Genomic DNA, 25,690 nt, shown 5'->3' with positions numbered 1-25,690 from the left:
AAACAATCTATGCTTACAAGCATAGATCTAAACAATCTGTGCTTACCCCCAGATAAATTCACACTAATTTTCTATATTTAAAATACAGATTGTTTTTCTATAGCTTCATTTTAGTCCTCTCTTCTTTATTTAAGTGGTTTAAGAGAGCCGCTGTCTCTCTGCTCTGGGTACAACATTGGTGCCTACTGAAGAAAATGGAACTGCTTGTAAGGAGCAGTGGCCCATCCTGAATGAAAGCCGACAGCAGGTTTATGCCTGCACAGGTACTCAATGCTTTTTGCAATGTATTGTTAATATTTTTAAATACGTGAGGAAAACCTGTGTTTATTTTCTCTTAAGGTTTCCCAGCAACATTTTTTCCTTATCCTTAAGGAAAAAACTTAAGAGAAGTGACTGCTGATTACACAAAGGAATGCAGTAACTGCTATAGGGTTCTGAAACGCAGGGTGCCGTCAACCCCAAATTCCCCATCTCGTGTTTTGTCTGACTTAAACAGTTGTAAATTTATTTTTTTTCCAACTATAAACTTTACTTAATTTAAAAAAACACATCAGTAATTCCAAAATTTGGGATTCCATCTTCGCCTCTGATCAAAACCAGATCAAAAAAAGCTTCACCAAGACATCTAAGAGTAAAGTAACTTAAAAAATTCATTATAGTCTTCTATTTCATAGAAAAGTTAAAAAAAAGCTGGGGTAATTTTAGGGACTGTGCCATTTTTTTTTCTGAATTCCTAAACAAAACAGAGCACTTTCCATTCCTGAACGCACATGTGATTTTTGACTCACAAAAAGAATATTTTCACTATTGTTTGAGGAATGAATTAAATAATGAATCAAACTTCAACACAGCCTCTCCTTTAAATAACACAGAACTGAAGACATAAGGCAATGTGTGTTAACGATAATGCGAGAGAAGGCTATGAAGGATATGGAAGGCCGTTCCAGCTGCAGAACAGCCTCTTCCCTTGGCCCAGGTCAGACGTGCTAACAGGCGATAGTGCACGGGGTCCCCGAGGTAATGGGATGCTGAGGTGTGCGCGTGCGGCTGCTGCTCACCTGAGGCACCATTTGGAGGAGAACAGGATGGATTTCAGGAGGTCAGAAGTAATAAAGGAGAGTACAGTGTATGCAGGTGGCCCACCCTGACCTGGGGTGCCACTGATCGGACTGGAAGATGAAAAGGCAGGATATGGCAGAACTACGAAGGGGGAGTAGTGCCAAGTGTTCCCTGGATGCTCAAGGGAAAAATGACAGGACAACCAGGTTATGATAACCAAACAAGGGAATAAAGTCTGCACATCTGGATCAGTAGGGAAGATGTAAACCTTGGCAGGCCATGTATTTTGAAGTGGCTGAGAAAAAAACCTGCGAGAGGAAAAGAAGAGGAAAGGAAATAAAGGAATATAAGGCAAAGCAAATAACTTGATCGATGCTGTTCAGGGGCACCCTAGGACACAGCCCAGGGAAGGGGACTAAATCTGTCTGTGTTCTGATCATTCTGCCTGGCTGCACTGCGGACAGAACAGACTGGGGTGCTCTCTCTAGCAGTGAGGAACTATCGGAATAGGTGGACTGGGTATCCTCAAATCATAACACTGTCTAAAGGTGGAGGACCTAGAGATGAAACATGGCATGCAGATCATCTTAGATTTGAGTGTCTAACGGTGCCATAATAATGCTCTCAGTTTTGCTTTCTAGTGTTTTCCTAGCAATTACTGATGCTGTATTCGCTGCTGGTGCTGAGCACTGAGTTGGTGTTTTCATTTGCAAGCCCCGTTTGAAGACCATGGTGGAAGACAGTACTACCTAGGCAGTCACATCAGCTTTGGAGGTGCTTCACATGACACCCTGGCAGTGACAGCAAGGAGAGGATTTTCTAAGGCTGAAGGGACCAGGGCCGCTTGCCTTATACTTTAATGTCACTGTGTGTAACAGGAATGCGAGAGGGCACCATGTACTGTCAGCCTGTCAACAAATACAGAGATGACATAGCCTAAAGAGCCCAGCAGGAGGATTTCCTAGAATTCAGCAATCAGAGGCATCACATCCAAGGCAGATGCATTAACCCCAGGCTTCACATGAGTGAAGGCTGGCCAGATCCACTGTATCAGCAGGCAATCTCACGTCCCGGCAGGGCAGGCTTCTGGAGATGCGCGTGCCTGAGCACTAACAGAAGATGAGCCTGAGACGGCAATCGAAGCATAAGCAGCCACGTTTATAAAGAGATAATAAAGTGAACGCTGTTGCTTTTGTCTCTAATAAATACACCATCATTTAACACCTAAAGTCTTTTAGCATAACCATTAGAAGATCCAGTTTGCTCTTCTTCTCTGCCCTTGTGCTGGTGGAACAACTGCTGTCGTGTTGCCCCACTCACTCTTTGCAAACCAAGGCTCTTGGCACAGGGACTGAGCCGTGCTCTCTCCACTCAGACGCTAGCTCCATGTGTTGACTATCTCTGTTACTCAAGTGTGATATTTCTTCTAATCTCGACTTCACAAAGCAAAGCACAGCAGAAACTGAACAACTATGTTAGGAGACAAAGTGTTTCCCAGTATCTCTCCACCACACACCAGTTAACAATTATGGTTAACTCAACGGTTATACCATTCCACGACTTTCTGTCTAAGCATTCCTCAGAGTATGAACTCAAGCAACCAACACATTTTTAATGTCTGAAGAACTCGGACAACTCCATCTACCAGGTAACCCCGTCGCTTCGGAAGCTTAGCAGCCTCATCCTCTCATCAAACACTGACAGCAGCTCCACCTGGGGAAGGAGGAGAAGGCTCTGCGGGCACACAAACGACTTGTGGTAAGGTACCATCCTTCCCTCCCTCCCCCCACACTCAGTTCTGTTTGGATTCTGAACTTCCCTGCAGCTCAGCCGAGCTGTGCCTCGGGATCATGTTTCAGGATGTAATTAGCCTTCCAAAAAAGTGAAGGGAAAATGCTTCAGTGATTTTATTTTCCATTCTTAAGCTTATGGTGAAATCCTTGCTATAAGCGGACAAAATTAAAATTTTCCATGCCAAGACAGTGGCAAAGAGGTTTGCTGCCTATAGACTGGAGGCTATGCAGGAGGGGAGGAAGAAAACATGATCTAAAGAAAGAAGTTCTAATTTTCATAAATGTTTTTAAGTTAAGGTTACACTTGCCAAAATGTGCTATGTCTGTAAAATAAGAAATCTACATTAAAATCATGCCACTTGGAAACTGAATTTTTGAATACAGAAAGAATTGAGTAAAACACACATTTTTGTGTCTTTTGAACCCCCTCCATTTTCCTGTTTCTTGTGCAGCTCTAAGTGCCGTGAGTTTCCAGCTGTGCCTTGTCAGCCTCCGGACCGAATACATTGTGCTGCTCCTCATTTTCCTTGAGTGAGCGTTGAGTTCTCCAAGAACGGAGCCGAGCCTGTTGCTCGAGACGAGCATAGTGCTCTGTCTCCAGGGAAAGGAGATATTGCAGCCTAAGGAACCGGCTAACGTGTTTCAGCAATCTCCTCGTACCTCTGGTAGGTTTAAGATAGCATCTGATTTTGTTTCAGTTGCAGCTGGGGACTAAATGACACCAAGCAGAGCCTGCTGTTAGGTTAGATTGCAAGGTAAAACATTTTCCATTTTCAATTATTACTTAAAGCATGACGTTGAATGGCTTAAACTACGTGTTAACTTTGCAAATATGTGTGAATTAAAGTGAGCTGTAATTAGCAGAACTGAACATGAATGCATTTCTAAAGTACGCAATGCCAGCTGCTCTGCTTTTTGTTTGGGCGAGTGTTTGCATGCACTTTGAGCTCTCACTGACTGGAAGTGCAATTAGTTTTGCTGCTGTGGCTCAACGTAAGTAATTTCTGTGCAATGAATGTAAAGAAGAGTACGTGAAAAACTTTTGTTATCACATTACCACCTGTGTGTCATGAGAAATAACCATGACAGCTTAGAAACATGTTTGAATTTACACCGAATAGCTAAAGAGAGTACTGAATCAATTCTGATGCTCTGGTGCTTCTAGGGGTTCACTATAAAAATTAACTATTGCCATTAATGTAATAGTGAAACGACCCATGCTGTGCTTAATGAAGATCAGCATTTTGAAAGCTACAAACTACTGAACACGTTACATGATAAAAGTACAGGTAATAAATATGTTTACACATCCTATGCACTCTCTAAACATTTATGGGTAAAGATATGGCCATGACAACAAGCCAAGACCATGACAACGCATTAATAACGCTGGGTGTGCACAGACTGATTTCCACACTGGTATAGCCATTGCTTGGTCTGCTCTCCATGCACACTGCAAACTGCTCAGTTTTGGAATGCCACCTGTTGGTGACAGCAAATAGTACTTTTCTGTCCCAAGCATAAGAAGCCTCAAGAAATACATAGTAGTTTTGAATTGCTGAGAACGTAAAAGCAGAACACAAGCCATTATAGACTGAAATTTTTAGCCTATCTATGCTTAATAAAACCTTTGCCTAGAAAAGCAGATGCACAACTAATTTGGATTGGAAAAGATACTTCCAAACACAGTTTGCTTCGTTCAGTGCTCAGCAGATACAATAAACTACCCTTCTATCCAGCAGAGTATTTGAAGGTGGCTGCTGCCAGCAAGGGCAGGCACCCACAACATAAAATTTAATTTAAAAGGGCAATTTCCTCCCAGGAGGACACTTGGTTCCATTGAGCTGCTGTACAACAGTCCACCCGCTTTGAAAAGCACACCATTTGACTGACACAATCCTAAAAGCTCTCTAGGTACCTAAATCTCTTCTTTTTTTTTTTTTTTTCCCCCATTCCAGGGCACTTTGAGAGACAGAAAATGATGCAGGCGACATCAATAGTCTCCTGTTTCCTGCTTGTCTCTCTGTGCATTGAGTTCTCCCACAGTGACGCCGTTGCCCTTCTCGGGAGGCAGAGGAGAAGGATGCGCTCCAGAGGGCTGCCAAGGAGCTCCTCAGCAGGGCACAGGGCCCCAGCCCAGCCAGGGATGGAGCCGCCAGCGCCCATCGTGGCAGCGCCCAGCGTACCGCTCATTAACATTGATGACGGGGTGATGGGAGTCTTTGACTCTCTCATAGGTTTGGCTGGACAGGAATCCAGTTACAGCATCTTGCCAGGTAAGGGCAAAGCCCCTCTGCTACTCAGAGCTGAGCGTTTTCTCTTGACTGCAAATGAAATATAGAAACTCAGGACAGCTTTATTGCAGCTCCACTAGCAACACAGATGGAAAGAAACCCCAATCACCTTTTTGCTACCCTACTTCTGTTGCCTTTCATAGCAGTGTTGTGGTAGCATAGGAAGCATTTTAACTGTCAGAGCTTAAGCCGTATGGACAATCCAGCCTTGCTGGGTAACAGAAGTATTTTCTGCAATTTCTCCACATTCTCAAATTGAATAAAAACGCTGTTGGGAGATGTTTGTAACTTCAAACACATACCAAGTTTGAAGGCCATTCTGAGGCATTTCCTGCCCAATAGATCTCCTAGTGACCTAAGGTTTTGCTGAGGCAATAACAGCAATAGCACCAGTGTAATTTAAAATGGATTTAAGTTCTTATTTTTGGTTATATTTCTTAAGAAATCATCCTACGAATTTCATGAGTTTTATGAGAAAAGTAAGAAGGCCCCGATTACGACTGCTTTTAATGATAATACAAGGATACAATAATAATAATCTATGTTTGTAAGCAAGGAGCTAAGCCTTGTAGTGTGTCACACAGGAGGCGCAACCACTGGCTTAACGGGTCTCCACTTAAAGGACAAAACGTATTTCAGCCAAATTTTCCTAACGTTAGTGTTTGTAGGAAGTCCTTACTTACAAAAAGGCTGAACCACTTCAAATCAAATGTATTTAAGTAAGGAGTTTTTAATCGGAAAGCTAGCAAAACTCTTGACTGCAGCACTTCTAGCATGCAATGCAGGATTACCCTTGTAATAGATGCTACCGATGTCAAACCTTTAATTTAAAAATACTTGTTAAATTAAAGAGCGGAAAATACCACATAACTAGCACACGCTTCATGTAAGATATTCCAGCCTCACTGTTAGAGGCCATCGCTCATGCTGAAATAATGCAGTATCCTTCCCCACTCCCCGCCCTGTTTGCTTCTATCTGGACTTGCATCCAAAAGCTGAGCTAAAGCCACTGAACTCATTTCATTTGGAACTCCATGCTGAATTTACACCATATTTCCAAAGGTTAAACGTCCCCTGCTCCTCTGCCAAAGGCTTCAGCCACAAGGTATTTTTTAGTCTAGCTTTTAAAGTTCAAAATTTTTTCAAGTTAATGTCAGACTTGGAAAAAACAGTCTATTAAATAATAGAACACTACTATTAATCATACTCCAGAACAGAAGAAAATCAACCAAAACTTGACTTTCATTTTCCTTGCTACTTATTTTGCTCTCAGTAGCCTAAAGAATGGTTTACAGGTGTCATGTGTATGGTGAAAAATAACAGTTTAAATAGACGTGTAACGGTAACCAGACATGTCTTCTTCCTCCATATAAAAAACACATGAACCATTTAAATTAACTGAAATAGTTGAGCACAATGTAAAAGAACTTGCACTTGTCCTTTACAGACTCCCATCAGCCCATGGGTGGTATAGAACCACTGGAGTACTTCTAGCTCTCAATCTTTGCTTCCCCCTGTGACACCAGCACGCTGAGGTTCCCCAGCGGACAGAAGGATAGGGAGCATGTGAGCACACTCCTCGGTCGTGAGCTCCAGCAGAATGCCGAACAATGGCTCTGCCAGGCGATAAAAGGCACGTCTCTGCCTTTAAGCATACACAACGGCCCCAGCTTTTTAAGGAACGCTCATGCACGAGATCACTCATTAGAGTCTGCAGAGGCCACCCTGGCCCAACAACCCATCTCATTCCGCTTGTTCCCACACCAACTGCAGATGCAGCCTAGTAGCTCAAACAAAACAAAGAATTTAAGGAAGCACGGAAGAATTTCCATCACAAGCCAGATATGTTCCTCTGGCACCACTGACGTTTTATTGTTTAACATGAGAAAGTGCACTGTTCCCTTTGTGTTTCCTTTGGAGATTACTTAAAAGAAATATTGTGGCTTCCTGGCATGCACATAAAAACCCAAAGTCAGCATCCAGCAAATAGCTGGATCACAGACACCTGGGAGGAATGAGAAGGGATCCGCAGCCAGCGAATGCTTGGCCTGGACCAGCTGCTCTCCTCCTTCTGTTAAGACGGCTTGAGTTGATTAGAGCACAACTTCGCCCAGCTGCAATTATGCACACATACACTGGATCTTGGAAAAAAACAAGAGTCAACTGTTCAAAAATTTCATTTCTCCCTCTTTCCATCCTGAGTGTAAGTTAAATCAAAAGGATAACTTCTAAAATATAAGGAATATAGAGAAACATCCAAACAGGATGATTCTGATAATTAAATTTTATGCTAGAAAACGGGTTCTTATCCAATGGCCTTAATGCAGAGGGGCAAAGGAGCTGCGAGGCCATGAGCAGTGATGGCTCAAACATGTGAATTGTGTGCCCACCCCTCGGCTGCCTGCATGGCTGAGTGGCCAAGACCAAACATGGATGAAGACTGCTAATAAGCTGAAGAAAATACAGCCACAAAAAATAAGGAATAAGGATAAGTTAGAATAGGGTGTATTTGACATGGTTTCAAAATGAGGACAAAATGGTTGTGCATCTTTTCAAAATCTGAAATGAACACTGGGTGGTTTATTTCCATTTAAGCCATTTCACTCCAATTTTCTTTTCCTAGGAAAGCAGGGACACTGCACAGCTAATGGGATGATTCTGTACGACAAAGCTGTCTGGTCTCCCAAGCCCTGCGTTACCTGTCTGTGTTCGAAAGGAGAAGTGATCTGTGACACAGCCGTGTGCCACCCTCTACGATGTCCCAGCACTATCCTACCCGCAGGAGAATGCTGCCCGATCTGCTCTGATGCTGGTACTGTATACCACCACACTGGTACTGTTTTAAACCTACCTCATGCAAAACCTAACATAGACGCCATATTTAATGATATCGAGGAGCACAAGGTACACGTTATCCTTCTACAGAGAAAACAAGTCCCAAATTTCATGATAAGAACAGGGCTTCATAATTTCTATTCAGGCTGAGTTCAGTTCCATAGAGTACAGTGGCTATTAGAACAGTCTGACAGAAGAGTTCAAGAAAAGGTGTTAAACATGCAATAAAAGGATAATTATATCACTTTGTTTAGTTCCCCTTTTCTGCTTCTGCCCTCCTACCTTTACAAAAGAACCATACAGAATAAATATAGAGCTTACAGGCTGGTAAATCTCTGTTACGGGTGTTAGACATGCAGCAGTTTGATAGAGATCAAGAGAAGGAAGTTAACTCAGGCAAGGAAGACCAGAACTACAAGCTTGCTGCTTCTTCATAGAAACGTAAGCAAAATCAGTACCTTTAAAAAGAAAAGGAATGAAGGACATAAAGATGCAATGTGATTTCCTTCACCCATTCCCAATGCCCTGTCTGCAAAGTGCTGAACTTAACCTCTTACTGTAAAACTAGCACCTTGCCTCCCGTATGCGCACACGTGGCAAAGAGAAATGCTCTGAGACAGCACAGAAATTAACTGTAGAGTTCAACGTCACGTTGGCAGAAATTACCGAGCTCCTTTGATTTGAATTGCCCTGTTACACAAGTAAAAACTGCACTTTGGTGAAGGAGTTGACGCAGTCCCCTGGTGCGCTCCCCGCCCGCAGCCAGCTCTACATCTGACAGCCCTTGTGTTGGAGAGCAAGTCCTAACCTTTCTGAGTTGGATTCAGATTACCTTCCTCCTTTCCCACGTGTGGCCCTTTTCCTCTTCAGACACCCCCAACAACACAAAAACCTAATTAAAACAGTAGTTTGAAAATTATGAAGGCTATATTAATTTCCCTGTTTTCTGGAGGTGCAATGAATTATACACATCTACGCCCTGCTCTGTAGGCTTGGCTTAGCTCTTTCTCAGCCAAAGTATGCCTCTGCTGTCAAGCAGGAATGTAAGACCATATTTTCATCCTTTGAAATCATATTCTAAGGGGAATACTAGTCTTCTCTAGTTACCATATTTTTAGTATACAAGGGGAACAATGCTTACTGAAACCTTAGTTTCATATCCTCTTATCAGACAACTGCTGTGTTATTCTTGCTGCCCCTGGTTAGCCTCCTCTTCGGACTCAAGCATCATTTCACTGGATGACACGAGTGAGTTGTCTGGTGATGTTCCAGAATCCACCGAGCTGGACAATGCCAATGTGTTGCCATCAGCGCGTACTCACACTGAAGAGGATGAACTGCTCAGGACTGAAGTGGTAGAGTTTAAAGAGAAAGAAGGTCATAAGAAGGATGAAAAGAAAAGAAAAAGGAAAGGTAAAAAACATCGCCAGAAGCATAAAGCCCATCGCAGAGAAAAGCAGCCTATTGCAAGACAGGGACTCGCAGAAGAAGAGACACCATATGACATCCATGAAGATGATGGTACTTTAAGAATGCCACCTCATTCCCCTATTCCTGTTCCACCCATAGAAGCTCCTCCTTTGCCAGCTGGATGCTCCACCTTGGACACCACAGTAAGCTGCATTAATGCCAAACTGACACAAATACCACCCATCTCAGACCCAGATCTGACAAGTCTGGACCTTACAGGTAATAAACGGATCTGCTTTGCACAGCTTTTCTCATGAAAGTAGCATTATCCATTCTCAATGCACTCAACAGTAGCATTAACATTTTGTCATTCCTTGTCATAGAAACGTGTTTGAATGAATTTCACAGCTATACCTCTAAGACAGTAAATTAAATATGTTAGATTTGCTGAATAGTGTTTAAATACCACGTGAATCTATCTACACACAATTACTGTAGGTAATACAGCTATTTTTGTAATATATTTTTTTTGTGTACAATGCTACACAGCTCAGACACACACTGTAATCCATAACTGAAACTATTGTCTGGAATTCTGTCCTAGGCAACGGTATCACCGCTATCTCAGATGAAGCATTCAATGGGATACCTAACTTGGAGTGGATCGATCTGAGTAAAAACAATATTACCTCTCCTGGCATAGGTCCAAGCGCATTCAAAGTAAGAGAGCCTAACTTTACTACAGGCAGTAATTAAAGTGTGGAAGTAAGGCATCAAGGTCTCGCTTCTTCAGGCAAGATGAATACAAAAAGCACATGAATAACAAACTGACTTATCCCAGTACGCTTTAATTCTGTTTCCTGCCATATGCAGTCAGGCTTCTTGCAGGACTCCCTGTACACCACCTCCCTCCATGACAAGAACAGCTTCAGTTCCCACAGCTCCTATGAGATCAAAGCAGATGGAAAAGACAGGGAGGTGCTTCCATTGTGAAATAAATTTTGGTGAGGCTTACATTGCACCAGGCAGTTGAGACAAAACCGGAGGAAAGCAGGATTCAGTGGAATCACTGCTACAACTCCGCCTGTTTAAGAAATGCTCACTTCTGCACGGTGACTGATGTGCACTGACCAAAATCAAGCAATAATAACTTTCATACCAATTTTCAAGCTGCCTGAAGTAATAAAAACCCTCAGTCACAGAAAAAGTTACTGTTGTTACGCTTGAGTAAAGTTAAATTTGCTGACCCACAGAAAGCTGCCCATTAGCTCACACCCAAAGAGCATGAACACATAGTCTACAGATATCCATCCTGTGACCTCCTAGACACTGCGGCAGTTCTGTAAGGCAACACCTACACGACTCAGACAGCAGTGATAGAACAGCTACGGCTGAGAGCTGCAGGGCGGCCATGGGAAAAGCCGATGTGCTCAGTCAAGCTCTCCTGGTTACACGTTACATTAACTGGCACCTTTGTTAGCAGCTAGCACAAAGAAAACAATTAACTAGACCAAAGGCAGAAAAACACCTTTTATTCAAAACACTCAACACTGGCACTGCTGCTGAAAATCTTCAAAACACGGAGGCTTAAGAAAATGTTTGCTGTGATTACATTGTATGCTTAACCATATAGTTTACACCCATATGTTCTCTTCTTTATTCCTGTGATTAAGGTCCTGAAAAAGCTGAAACGTTTGTATTTGGATGGGAATCTGCTGGTACATGTTCCCTCTGAATTGCCATCAACTTTGGAAGAAATAAAAATAAATGATAACCACCTCCATGCCATTGATGAAGACAGCTTAAAAGGTATGTGGAAAATTAGTATCGATCACACGAAGAGATCACAATAAATTTGAAAAGCAGAATGTTAAACCAAACTCATCTGGCTTGGTACAACCAGTAAGATAATCACTAGCTTCTGAGGGCCACGTTTGCAAAAGGCAACAAAAGGGGAAAGACTTTCACAGAGATTTTTTAAAATTACACTTTCTCCTCTTATGCAACGACCATTTTAAGCCAAGCTAAATGTGGGCTGATAAAAAAAAACTACAAAATACCCATCCATGTCATAATTTACCTGACCCTTCTGCTCCTTCTCCGCTCCTGCCAAAAGGGTCCCCATGGAAACAGGATCCAGTTGGTGACCCAGCTCCCCGTGGAGCAATAGAAATGCCTGAGCTAAGAGAAAGGCAATGTGGGCCAAGGGCTACCAGAGCCTTAGTCAGAAAGGATCCAACTGCACTGGTAGGAGGAGCTATACACTTCTTCTGGGAAATAAAAAGTTCACAATGGATGATGTGAATGAGGCACTTGCTGCTACGGAACAGAACTCCTTGCCCAGTCTCTGCTGTTGCCTGCGCTGGGCGCTGAGGAGGAGCAGCTACCGGCCACGAGGGTTCTCGGCACGGTGCAGTGAGTGGCTGGAAGAGGTCAGGTGGGGCGGGGAAGATGTGAGCCTTAAGTCAGAGTAACACAACCAGCATCATCCGTGAATGGGGGACCCGTGGGCATCACCGGGCACCTGCGCGGAGCTCAGGACCCACACAGCATCGGAGCCCGGGCATCTCCTGCACCCCACCGGGAGGGATATGGCCGAGAGGGCAGCCTCATACACAGCGGGACAGCTGCCACCTTTCCTATCCCGAGTGGGAGAGGAAGCTATGAGCAAAGCTCTGGTCAGGCTCTGAAGTTCTGCAAGCTAGTAAACAGGAGATAACAAATCACTGCATCCCCTCACTGCTGAGGGCCAACCTGAGCCGTGCTTAAGACGGTTAAATCTTGAATGTGCATTTTAACAAGGCAGGAGATGGCATTAACTAACAAAAATCCCAACTGTTCCTCCCCAGATCTAAAGAACTTGGTCACCCTGGAACTAGAAGGGAATAAACTCAGTGAAGCAAACGTCAGCCCTTTGGCCTTCTCACCTTTGAAAAGTCTCTCTTACTTGCGACTGGGAAGAAACAAATTCAGAATTATCCCACAAGGCCTGCCTGTCACTCTTGAGGTAAAACCAACCCAAAACAAACCAAAAGAAGGAAAAAAAAAAACCCCAACAGAACAAGAAAGGTTCATTTCCCAGACATTTTAACCATCTTTTTTCCCTTCCTGCATTACTATCACCAGGTAGACGTGAATCTAAATTTTAGAAATGTGTTTCTAGAAATACTAATACTTTTTATTCCCAAATCATTATTTCCAGAAATTTATTTATATACGAAGCCCACTCCAAAAAGCAGCTTTTCAAGCTGAACTTATCCAGCGCTGTCTCACCAAACCCCACAGCCTGTTTGGTTCCATACCTTCCACTCCATCACACAAAGGGGAATTCACAACAGAGCAGTGAGAATAATGAAATCCAGACAACCTCTTTTGTAAGGGGGGATAAAAGGAACCAAGACTGTCTAGTCCAAAAGACAGAGAAATACTCTTTCGACACCTACACCTGACTTTCCTCTTCCGGCTGCTCCAAGTCTCAGTTTCCCTGGATTTCTGAGCCATTGCAGAACCCCATCTCAGCTGGGGTGCGGGAGCAGTGTTTGAATGGGAGGTTTAGTTCTCTTCCCTGAACAGTTTCCTCATTCCTTGATTCTCCATCAAGACCTTTCTTCTCAGGGCAGTCTCCCATCCCCTTCCTCCGCCCAGAATCTGAACGTGATTTGCTGTTTTTTAGGGACGCTATCCCTGTTCAATCCCTGTCCAGTTTCACTCTCTGCTTACCTCAGTCTCTGCTTCAAAGATAACTCTGGCTACCTATCAATTTGCCCCTATCTCTTGAGTCCCTCTCTCATCGCAGTGTTCTCGTATGCATTTCCTTTTCCCTGTGTGTCTTCCCATCATCTGAAACAGGGGGGAGGAACCCCAACTCCGGCAAATCCAGTGGTATCTTTTCCCTAACACCAGCTTCTCCCGCAGCCACTGCCTGCCCCTCTGCTTCAGCCTCGTGCTCTCCACCACCCACTCACATACGCGTTAGTTTTCACTGTCTCGCTGCATCCTTCCTCAATGATCCAGAGAACACTGGCGAGTTTTCCTACACTTCATGTGCTTTGGGAACATTTAATTTCAAACCAACACCTAATAAACATACAAACACTGACTGTCACGCTCTGAAATCACTGCACCCTTTCGCCACAGCCCCTCAGTTCTGTTCCCCATCCTCTTTGCCGCCCGCCACGAGCCATTAGTGGGAGCTGGGTCTGCGTAAACCAGGCAGGTCTGATACATCGCAGGCTCACAGTGTTTATTCCTACAAATGTGAAAGTTTCAGAGCTTGCGAGCATCCAGCAAAGAGATTAAGAAAGCAAAACTCTGAATGTCTTCCACACTAATACCTTTCCACAACCAAACCATTAATGCCCTCCTGTCAATCTCCTCCTCTTGCCTCGCTCTGCACCCTACGCTGCCCCACGTCAGGCAAGCTGCGAGATACAACCGGGTTTTGATGTGATGTTTCAAAGCAAGTTGTATTCTCACAAATCAATTGCTTTGAAAAAATGCATTTCTGAAGGCGACGCTGCAGCTACAAACAGACTCCAGTTCCCACTGATATTTCTTTATCCAGAAAGACACGGAATCTTTCCCTGTAGCAGACAGGGAACAGGGAGGGCGGGTAACAGCTACACTTTGAATTTGCAATGGGAAAGAGCAGCGTATTTCGCTCTCACAACGTTTCTTTCCAAATGCACCTACAGGAGTTATACCTTGAGAATAATCAAATTGAAGAAGTGTCAGAAATTTGCTTTAACCACACAAGAAACATAAATGTCATTGTGCTAAAGCACAACAAATTAGAAGAGCACAGAATAGCACCTTTGGCTTGGATAAATCAAGGGTAAGTATGAATCATTTAAAATATAATTATTTTCTTTGTCATGAGTCAGATGAAATATTTGCACTTCATTATGTTTCACTGTAAATTGGAGGGCTCTCTTGATCTGCTAGTTTTCCTTACCTAATTTGTCTTAATTTACTCAGCTTAAATGGTATGACCTACAAAGGGTTCAGAAACAACTTTAAAACAAAAAGGTCTTGTACTTCAAACCTGGGTCATATTAACGTTAAGGTGTACATGTTTCTTCTGACCATCCAATCAAAAAATGAACATTAATTATCAACACATTTATATGATAATTTGGTATTAAGAGATGCTTACCACACTGTTGGTTTCTGGATTTGCGAACTGCTGAGTCTGAAATCACCACGCTGTTCCTAGCAGCTCCCTCAGCTCGGGAAGCAAGGCACAGGGTGATTCTAAAGGAGCCCCTCACAAACCAGTTCCCTTTCAAATGGGCTCTAGAATGAAAGCTAAAAATCCAAGGCAGTGGAATAACCACCGAGTCCCCAGGTTATCATCTATTTTCTGGTGTGACTCACTGTTGCAGTTCAGCCGCATTGATCAATCACTAATGAGTCCCTGGGGTTTCCTCTACCCAGCCTCCTCTCTGCTCATCCCTGGAGACTCCTTCCCATCAGAATCACTGTGCTTGATTGATAATTAGCAGCTTTCATTCATCCTGTTCCCAGAGTGATCATGCACGACCGTGTTCCATCAAACGCATTCTGTTCCAACAACAGTAACAGATTTCCCTTTGCGATGTGGTTTCCCTGTAATCCCATTAAGACTGATTTGTACAGAATGTAGCATTAACAATGCTGCATGCTGTAGCGTTTCCATCCAATTTATTTTTCTCCTTCAATGCAGGAACTTGGAGTCAATCGATCTCTCTTATAACAAGTTATATCATGTTCCTTCCTACCTGCCAAAATCTTTACTACACCTGGTACTCATTGGCAATCAGATTGACAGGATTCCAGGGTATGTCTTTGGTCACATGAAGCCGGGGCTGGAGTACCTGTACCTGTCCTTTAACAAACTGACTGATGATGGAATCGACCCGGTGTCATTTTTTGGAGCATATCACTCTCTGAGAGAGCTGTTTTTGGATCACAATGAATTAAAGTCTGTACCATTCGGAATTGATGAGATGAGAAAATTACGTTTCCTAAGACTGAACAACAATAAAATAAGGTAATTTCCCCACTCTTTGCTACGTTACTGCCATTCCGATAGCTGACACAAGACAGCCTTTAAAGACTTCTAACTTTTAGGTAAATCTTTTAAGTAGATTCTGCAGGAGGCACTAACTCCTGTGTTCCCCACTGCAGTGTTTCTGCACATAAGAGAAAAGCGAGACCTCATCCCTCCTCATAGCTCTCAAAGATGCTGACAGAGGTGCTGAGCACCAGTTCTCTCCAGGAATCGAACCTTCGGCACTGCCAGGGCCACATGTCCGCAGGGCAGCTCGGGAGGCAGGGCACAGCACCTGCCTCTCCTGCTCCTGGGCCACAGCCCAGGCTGGCTATGCAGGAATGGAACAGAGTCCTCTGCTGCTGACTGCGGAAAGCGGCCTCTGGCAGGGTTCAGCCAGCCCCGGTGCTGCCTTAGGTGCTCTCTGGTTCCTCTGCACAAAACAAAGGAATGACAGATGGAGGGTCTTAGTGCAACACACAGAAAGCTTTCCCTCAGCTGCCCTCAGCAACACTTCCCTCAGGAAGACTGAGTGTATGACACACACAGGAAAACAATGGAAACAGAACCCTAAAAGGAATGACTGGTGAAAGTCTTCAATCCATACTGTTGAGGAAATTTAATGCACTGATTAACATTTCCAAAGCTCTAAGTGAACATGATTGATGAAATAATGAGTGATCTTGACTAATTAAAATCTCATTCCATCCCCAATGTCACAGGACGGTCCCTCCGGAACGCATCTGCAGGACTCAGTTTGGTGACGATGACGTTCGCGAGAGCAGTGAAGAGGAGGAGACTGCAGAGTCGCGTTTGGAACACGTTCACCTTGAGCACAACTATATCAACACCAGACAGCTATCGCCACATGCCTTTTCATGCATACGGTCCTACTGCAGCATTGTTCTTAAACCACAGAAGATCAAATGAGCATCCAGGTCTCGTGCTGCGATCGCAGTTTCTAGGAACACAGCTTTATTTATTCTCTGCTACTAACAGGTCTGCTTACTTCTGATTTAATCCCTTCTTTTTTCTCTTCAATATGCATTTTTCTGTTTTTAAGATACCATAAAAGTGAATTTTATGCAAGTCATTTGGCTAAGATTTTACCTAAAACTTTTTGGACTTGGGACACAACAGTAGCAGAGGCCAAAAACCAAGAAGGAGAAAGAAGCCAAGGGATGAAGGTTATGCAACGAGCAGGTGCTTACTCACTTAAGGAATACGTGGGCAATTAGACTCGGGTAACATTTCCATATGGCAAACGTAAACAGTGCAATTCTTCTGTTCGCTCTTCAAAATTACCAACTACATTGGAAGAAAAATGGGCTTTATTATAGAAAACCCCCACTACCATTTAACAGTGAGCCTCAAAGACTTTATGAGCAAAGTAAATGGGATTATCACCATTTTACAGCTTCTGATAGTGAGATACAGTGAAGTGAGCTGATTGTTCCTGGTCAAAAAATATATGGGAACAAATTCAGAATTTGCAGAACTAGCAGAACAAACCGAGGCAAGAACAGCTCAACGCAACCCCCCCCAGCTTGTTTACTCTCAAAACTATATTTGAGCAAATGGTTAGTTTTTGCAGGCTTGCACTGGAAATGAACATACTCCAAGAGGGCAGTTAGCTGGAGAACGGAATATAGATCTGCTAAAGAACTATCAGACCCACAAGTCTCATTCAGTAGCACAGCCCACACCCTGTATCAGCCAGGAGATGTTTTGTGGATCCAAAACAACTTGCCTGGACCTCAGCCATACCAGTCCTCTGAAAATTTCCCAAGTCTGACAGAAGCAGGCACCACGTGAACTTTTAGTCTGGGCAGAAGCTCACTTGAGATCCTCTGGGAGGGTCTTCATGTTATTCTGAGATGGCTGGAAGAACGACTGCCTGCAGAAAGTCCTCGTTCACACACAGGCAAGTCCCTGATGAGAACGTGCTTTGAGGAAGAAAACTGCAAAGCCCATCATGGAACAATTTTGACAGTGGGATTTGGGTAGATGCACAGAATACTCTTGTTTTTCCTGCTCTCCACAAGCAGATGAAGCTGTGATTCGTATTCACAGAAATTCAAGAGAGAACAAGTTGCTAAGGCTGCAGAGAAGTCCTATCAGAATTTTTTAACCATTTCAAAGAGGAAACTACTCAGAGTAAGGCAAAAATCTGAATACGATGTTTTTAGTAACCCAGCCAGTGATTGACTTTAACACTGGGTTTGCACGCAGGAAGCATTGAAAGATCTCGTGGGCCAGAACCAGCAGCCAACTGTGTAACCTATACTTGTCGGGAAGAAGCCCTGCACAGCAGGCTCACTGTCTTCTTGAGAAGTGAAAAAGGTAAAAGCATCCACCTAAAAATACCAGTTCATAATAGCATTTGACTTGTCCAGTAGACAGATTCCTGTTTCCCAAAGAACGAAACGGAGAGATCTCTGCTGCTGTTGCTTATTCAGTAATATTAGCTTTGGTTACTGCCAGTCACCATGAAATCCCAAACTCTCCATTTCAAGGGGAAAGGCTTTAGTTTTACTTCTCTTGGCACACTGAAAACCACTTTAAATGGGGGGAAAAAACAGTGGGCATGTGAAATAAGAGCTCCTATTGAATGTTGTCAACAACTTCTGTACAGTCACAAGGCCCAAAATCTTGTGGAAAAATGTTGGAACACTTTTTCCATCTAAAAGTAGGGAATACGTCACTCACAAAACTCTAAAATGTATTAAACAGATCTCCCTTTCCACATTAAGAAATGGTCACATGACCAAATTGAGTTTAGCCTTTTATTTTCCTAATAAATTAACATCTTACTCAGAAGTTTTATCCCGACTTGGGCATTGAGCAGCTATACCCAAACGCTAGCAAGCACAACTTTAACAATTTTGTAATGACTGCTGCAATGAAATTCAGTGGAAGTGCATGGCTTTACTGTTCCCAAGAGACACAGCCTTGTTCCACGTGTAATGCTCCTTGCTTACGGCCACTGTGTGCCATAGTAAAACCTCATCAGGATAGAGCCATAAAGACTTAGCACTGTTTTCTCCTCTTCAGTTTAAGAAGCAAACAGAGAATATCAAACAGAAGTTTTCATAAACACCTTCCATCATACGTGATCCAAGATGAACGAGCTGCAGCAGTTACCTCGCTGTGAAATTTCCTCTGGAAAACATCCGGGCACCGCTGTGCACCCCTGCAAGAGCATACAAAGCCCAATACTGCAGAAAACGTTTTTGATCACACCAAAACTCAGTTCATGATAAATTACCATCCATTTTATCCTACTGAAATGCTCCAGTCACTAAAGGAAAACTAAAACAACAGATTTCCTAGCAATATGGTGTCAGCTTTTCCCAGACTCTGCTGGGTGTGAGGAGCGAGGCAATGGGAGCAATGACTGAACATTGCTTATTTACTCATCACAGTGCCCAGTAACTGCTGGGATGGGCTCAGAAAATGAGCTGATGTTTGTGAGCTGTGAGGGCACGGCTGTTTGCTTCTCTCGGTAAAGCTACAAGCCAGTGATGTTCTTGACCAGTGCTTCAAATCCAGCCTACGAGCGGGCCAGTCACCACGGAAGTCATAAAGGACACAAACACTCTCCGTCCTCTCTACAAGTGAGCAAACACTCAGGAGCCGAGTGAATTCCCCACAACAAAACTCGTTCAGTCCGCTTGAGCCATCCAGACTCCATTCATTAAATGAATGGAGAATTTAAGAATTAAATTAAGTAAATTAAAGCATTAGCAGTTGCAGTATTTAAAACGTTTATCTTAAAAATATTGACTTTCTAATTTCTTCTTGAGTAGTCTGTCATGTAAAGAATTTCTACAGCTGCTGAGTAAATGATTGGTGTAGTCTGGTAGAGCTCCCAGCTGGTTTGTGTTTCATCCTTTGCACAGCACACAGATTCCCCAGTTCTTGAATGCAAACATTCGTGTAATTCATAGCTTCTGTTTTTGGCTGTTGTTTACACTAACAGAGCCCTGATAGAGTTAGGAATACCAGCTACCAATGCGCTGTTTTCTACAAAGCCCTTTGAAGCAGTTCTCTTAATTCCAAGAAAAGACCTGCCATTCCAAGTGTGAGTATTGTGAGCCCATGTACAGAAACCTGCAGGCTTTGCATGCAGCACTGACCAAAACAAATCTGTTGCTCTGTGGGAACTTCTCATATGACAGCAGTTCCTAGGGAAATTATATAAAAGCTGACTTATTTTTTCCACATACAGTTCGTTTTCTCAAAGGAGTAATACTGAACACAGCTGTGGAAATACTGGGTATTCAACAACACTCTCACCCAGGGCAAGAATCTTCCGAGTGGATTGTGTGATGGTATTTTTAAAGGACTAAAATTAGGAAAAAGGATTAACATGGACTATATTTTTTCTCACAGCAGCTTCTCCAAAATCCTGAAAGCTGTCTACCCCGTTACATTTTACCCTCTGGCCTCTGTTCCTTAAAAACCTTCACAGTTAGGGAATGGCTGTCCTCATGAATATTTCATGGTTCATGTTCCCTTTTAAATGGCTGTTCCTTAGAAATCTATAGGACTTGCTTTCTTCTAATGGCACCTGGTTCTGAATTTCAGCAGAACCTTCTCACCACCATCCTTCCAGGGAAAACTCTTCTTCCATTTTTCTAGCACAGTTTGGCTCTTGTAACAAGGAACTTGGGAAGCAAGACTTTTCCTCTTTCAATTAGACCAATTACTCTTTGGGTGTATATAAAACATTAAAGTCTATGATACGTCTAGCACATTTCCACAGCTGAACTACAAATGTTCCATGAATGTATCCTTTTGGTTTGAACCCTCCACCCACTCATTTCCTTTGTGTTAACCCAGTTTTTGCATTGGAAAAGGCAAAACAATTATTCTCTTTCTCCCTTGATGCCATAGGGTTTCAAACAGATTTGCATTACCTGCATTATGTATTTATTTTGAAGGATATTTTGAAAGCCTCTGGTAAAATCTTAAGTGAAATAAGCATTGGTTAGTTCTCTGGTTAACTGAAGTAAATTTCTGTCCGACCTCCTGAGCAAAGAGCAGCGCATGGTCTCATGTGAGGAGACATACATAGAAATTACCCTGAAACAAAACCCTCTTTGCAGTACGACTCTGATGTGACAAATTACAAAGACGTCATTTGCTTGTTTAAAAAAGAAAAGCTATACGTTGGCTGGGCAGGCTTCCTTTGTGCAGTCAGAGCTACTTCGCTCAGCTGCGGGCAAGCCGAGTGGAAATTGCCCTTTGTGGGATAGAAGCGCTCAGGACAAAAAAATAACAGCCTCTGCTTTACAAACTGTTCTACAGAAAGATCTCATGTTCCACACCACAAGTCAACATGCAGTTATGCCATATGTTTGCTTTCCATTGACATAAGTGTTTCCACTGAGTGGTAACAGCAACTTCTATCATCTGGCGAATTGCTGCCTATGATAAAAAGCAGTGCAAACCCATCCAGGGGACCAAGTATCTTAACCATACATTCCCGCATTCCCAAACAAGTACCTTGGAAAACAGCACATTAGGGCACCTGTCAGACAGTTCTACCTGCTCTCTGCATGGTCCTTTAGCTTAGTTTAGAAGGTTTTCTCTTTGGATTTCTGTCATTTTCGCCAGCCCTGCTCTAACGCCCACGACACCACAGGGCTGTGCGTGCGACAGCGAGCGAGACGGAGCTCATGTCCGGATCCAGGCAGCCACAGGCACTGCTGCCCTGATCCACATACCCAGGTTTGTTCAAAGCTGTAGCAGACTCAACTGCTTGAACACTGCATCCCCACCGAATCATGCCAAGAATGGGTTTGTTAATATACACAGGTTTGATATTTTAATACACAAGCACCACCAGTACGGACAGCTGCAGAACCTCAGCATGTTTGTACTACTGCAAAACCCATACTTAACAGTATAGTTATTAGATCGGATCCACTATACCAAATATTGCAAGTTTTCCCTAATTTACATTTAATTTCTTTAGGTGTTTCTTTTCTCCTTATGCTTACTTGTAATTTCCCCTGCAAGTGAAATGGGAAAAGGGTGAAAGTTATAAGTGCACAAAACACTTCATGATATAAGAGTAATTAAAGTAAATTCAATTCTGTCCTTTCTTAAGTGTCAACTCAGAAAACTTAATATAGATTACAGAATACTTACGATGTAATAAAAGCATAATTATACGAGAAAGGAGTGCTAAAATGATAAAAGCAGTGGTTAATTCCAAGCAGAGCAGCCTCTCCCAGCAGCCTCCCACCATGCTGAGCGTCAGGCCCAACCCTGCAGACACAGATACTGCCACCATTTCCAGGAGACACCAGCGAGACCCTCTGACAACATTCCCAGGAACCAAACAACATCTGAGAACACAGGACTGGCTTACTGATACGGTAAGGAAATCGGTTCCCTAAGGAGATAATGTCTTTCTCTTCACCAGTGATGTTTCTGAAAGCTTTTGTTTCAGCTGTCCCAAAGTAACATTGTGTGTTTTAAAGCCTGCAAAAAAACTCAGGCTGGAGATCTTCCCAGAAATAGTTTCTTTTCCCATCTCCAAAACACAGCATATGCTCAAAGTACATGCAAACATGGGCCCATGTTCTTCATCAGACATAACATTGCCAAATGCAGCCAATGAGCATTAACAATGTGATGTTCGCTGCTGTCATTTCTGACAGTCATCACAAACTGGGTCACTCATCTTCTTTTGGATCTCTGAATTTCTGATGCAATATAAATTACTGTGACTGATAAGTAAAGTTAGGGAAAAGCATAATACCAAATTTAATCATCGTCACAGACTGATTTATTTGGACGCTCTATTTAATTTTTTCTGGAATATGAAGGACTGGATGGCCATGGTTCTTTTTTCTGAAACCTACCAACTCAATGGACATCGACGGCAGCTGCCACTTCAAACGCTGCCTTTGTGTTTGGAACATGTGAACATAGCAAAATCATAGAATCATAGAATAGTCTGGGTTGGAAGGGACCTTAAAGATCGTCCAGTCCCACCCCCTGCCACGGGCAGGTACGTGTCCCACTATATCAGGCTGCCCAAATGCCATCCAGCCTGGCCTTGAACCCCTCCAGGATGGGGCAGCCACCACTGCTCTGGGCAACCTGGGCCAGGGCCTCACCCCAAGTCCTTCTCTGCAGGGCTGTTCTCAACCACATCGTGCCCCATGCTGTATTGAAACTAGGGGTTGCCCCGACCCAAGTGTATGAAAAGGTTGGGTGTAAGAAAACTTACTCATCTGCACTTCCACATCGTTCACACTGGTAGTTAAAACAAAGGGGGAAATAGAAAAAAACCCCCAGCATTTGCAGGTGGTGAGGTTTTATGTTTTTTAATTTTTAAACTTTGGCAGAGTAAACACTTGACGCTCGGTGAGGAATTGTTGTGCTTGGTCCAGCCTGTATTCTGAAACAGAAAATTTTCCTTCAGAACTTATTATCGGAGTGATTCAGTAGTTTGGCTCTGGTTGCAGAGCTTTTCATTTTAACTACTGTTTGATTTTCCATGAAAGAATGTCTGCTGTCTCCAATGCTGCAAGGCAGATAAATATCCATTTTCTGTAAAAATGCCATGTAACATTACCCAAACCTATAAGTAGCATCAAAAGGAAGGCCAAGAATAACTGGCATGGACCGCGACCAGAAACGTTTCAGGACCCCTCTCACCCAGCGGGTCATCCTTCAGGCCAGGCAGTTTCCTGGCCCGGCGAAGTGCACAAACAAGACCGAGGGGACGAGCATCGAGGTGGGAACAAACAAACAGGGGACTTCTTAAACTGGCTTCCCCACATGGACAGACTTGTATTAGTCTGCAGCCTAAGGCAGAATAAAGTAGACTTCCTCTGCCCTAAGGCAACACAATCTATCCGCAAGGGTCACAAAGAAGATTCTGTCTCTTCAGGTGACTATTTTGTCTCTCTGGTCTTTCCAGATCACCACATTCCTGCACGCACAAAACACATCAGCCTGACAATGCATGCACATGCAGACTTGACTTTACAGCTCTTTTCGTACATGATCTCTTGGTGCTGCAGGATACAAATTGCAATATTTGCTGTGTTGCTAATAAACACCAGGACCTGAAGACTCTGACTGCAAAATAAAACTGTGATTTTGTTGCAGTTACTAAGTCAGCTGCCAAAATTATGCAAAAAATATGCATATATGTTAATTAATGCACTACAATAAATGAGTATTTTACACTATTTACATATAAATACTGAAGAATCAAGACGACCCACAGCTTTTGTATACGCAGCTACCTTAAATGGTGCAGCTCAACTTGGGAAGAGCCAAAACTTAGCTAAACTCCAACTACGTGGCTGCACTGCACGTGTGCTGGTTGTGAGCAGGAAAGGAATATGTCATGGTATTAAAATGTGATGGGCAGTCTCCAAGACAGATTTCTGCAGTGGATGTTAGATTCATCGCTTTATGTAAACCACATTTATAAACAGTGCGAGAAAATGAAAAAGTACTCAGTTCGCCTTACAATAACAAACACGGACAAGGTCAGCTTGAAAAAGAGACTGCGATGTAAGCACTAACCACATACGGCAGCATATGCTTTCCTGCTCTGACATATAAAGTAATGCAAATATAGCCACTTGCAACAAAGAAATCGAGATAGCATTTGATATCACTGATCTGATGATGTATAAAGCGCCATTACATTTTTTTTCCATTTCCATATTTCACCATAGCAAAATGCAGAATTCCCAGCTACTACACGCTGGATGTGCTCCTACTCTGCCTCAGAAATTCATCTCCACTACTCAGAGAAGTTACATATGTATTTTAAGACAAGATTGAATCCTAATTTTCAACCAATTCTTTCACTGGCGAAACCAGAAATGACTGAAAAGGTCTGAGCAAACAGTTTGGCTTCATATAATCTTCTAGTCATCTACTCGCAAGGAAAAGACCCTCAGCCTGCTTTCTAAGTAAGCATATCTCTTCATTAAGACAAAAACATTACGGAGTAAACAATTGCGGCACACATTTTTCTACTGGGCTATTTAAAACTAAGCTCTCACTATTAATGATAGAGTAGATGCAGTAAGATAACATTTTATTCTAAGAGCATCTTCACCCACATCATCTCAAATCAATCGCTTTGTAACAGCAGGATCTGACGCCGCCTCACGAGGCTGCAGCTGCAGCACAGGGACAGGGACCCTGACCCACGGACTCGCAGCTCCTTCCTTCACATGCTCCAGCTCCCATTCACAGCCCCAGAGCTGCCCCACTATGCTGGCTCCGGTATGGACTTTGCATCCAAAGTACACTGGAAACAGCGGTCCTGGAGCAGAATTCTGCAACAGGAGCGAGTTTTTAGTAAACTGGAAGTGTGCTGCAAGCATATACCTACCACCAGAATCAACTGAAAAGAGAAAATAATAATTGAAATGTTTATCCAAAACAGGGATGTTGCTAAATGTTAGGAACAGGGAGCACCACAGCAGACCCGGGACAGCTGACACTGCTGAGTCAGCACTTCTCTATTGAAAGGAGAAATGAAAAGTGAGAAACTGGTACATTTGTATCACAACCCCCAGGCCCCAGCTCTCTTCTGTTTAAGAGCCAAGGCAGTGCTGGTGGTTTTTCTAAGCAGCAATTTAATACTAATTTGTCCAAGTAAACGTCTCCAAACCAAGCTATTCAAAACACAGGGGAGCATTGGCTTCGGAAGCTTTGGTTTCCAGACGCCGACAAGAGAATGCCGAGATATGCAATCTGAGATTTCAAAAAACTTTGAGACCATGCTTCAGGCTTTTATGTGGGCATGTATTGCTTTTGAAACTGTAATTTCATTCCTTGGGAAAAGTGACAGGGGGAAACTTTATCATCATTCATCTCTGCTACTGGAACTGGAACCCACCCAAAAGCAGTGCCGCAGGTAACACAAGCCTTACCTGGTTTGATCCAATAGCTTCAAAGCTTCCATTTTTGGCATAGGATCTTTTTCTTCCTTACGAAAAAAATAACTGATCTACAATTTGAACCACTGCTCTGCAAGTAGCACCATATTACACCGACATTAACAAAATCAATAGAATTTGCAGGTTATTTTTCTGTGAGAGACCAGACTCTTAGCTGAGAATGAACTAATTAAAGACAGAGATGAAGTCAGATGTGCAGAGAACGGGACAGATACTCTGCATGGTAAAGTTAAAGACACAAACTGGTTCATTGGCTACAGAAGCTGCTTCAGGGAGCTCAACGAGTCCCACGTTTCTGCAGTACCCAGGCAA

The 25,690-nt window shown here is 43.1% G+C and overlaps 2 protein-coding genes across 8 annotated transcripts in view; one reads left to right on the top strand and one right to left on the bottom strand.

The window, feature by feature from the left end:
- CENPP (centromere protein P) overlaps positions 1 to 25,690 on the bottom strand; it is a 103,228-nt gene that overhangs the window by 20,938 nt on the left and 56,600 nt on the right. The window lies entirely within an intron of this gene.
- On the top strand, positions 2,537 to 21,425 carry ECM2 (extracellular matrix protein 2). 3 transcript variants are annotated; one of them, XR_008451666.1, is made up of 12 exons: positions 2,537 to 2,817; positions 3,305 to 3,517; positions 4,811 to 5,128; positions 7,770 to 7,958; positions 9,188 to 9,670; positions 9,996 to 10,111; positions 11,065 to 11,200; positions 12,241 to 12,398; positions 14,086 to 14,225; positions 15,096 to 15,422; positions 16,145 to 17,765; positions 18,477 to 21,425. XR_008451666.1 is itself a non-coding variant. In XM_054076574.1 (11 exons), the coding sequence occupies exons 3-11, from the start codon at positions 4,831 to 4,833 to the stop codon at positions 16,350 to 16,352; spliced, it is 2,055 nt and encodes a 684-aa protein (XP_053932549.1). In that variant the 5' UTR covers positions 2,537 to 2,817; positions 3,305 to 3,517; positions 4,811 to 4,830; the 3' UTR covers positions 16,353 to 21,423. The 3 variants fall into 3 exon arrangements, 2 of the variants coding, with proteins under 2 accessions (XP_053932549.1, XP_053932551.1); XM_054076574.1 differs by having other exon boundaries at positions 16,145 to 21,423; XM_054076576.1 differs by lacking the exons at positions 2,537 to 2,817; positions 3,305 to 3,517 and adding an exon at positions 3,543 to 3,607 and having other exon boundaries at positions 16,145 to 21,424.

The sequence above is a fragment of the Cuculus canorus genome, chromosome 11 (genome assembly GCF_017976375.1).
Source record: "Cuculus canorus isolate bCucCan1 chromosome 11, bCucCan1.pri, whole genome shotgun sequence".
Lineage (NCBI taxonomy): Eukaryota > Metazoa > Chordata > Aves > Cuculiformes > Cuculidae > Cuculus > Cuculus canorus.
Note: the sequence above shows the minus strand (reverse complement) of the source record. Positions and strands in the feature narration are given on the sequence as shown.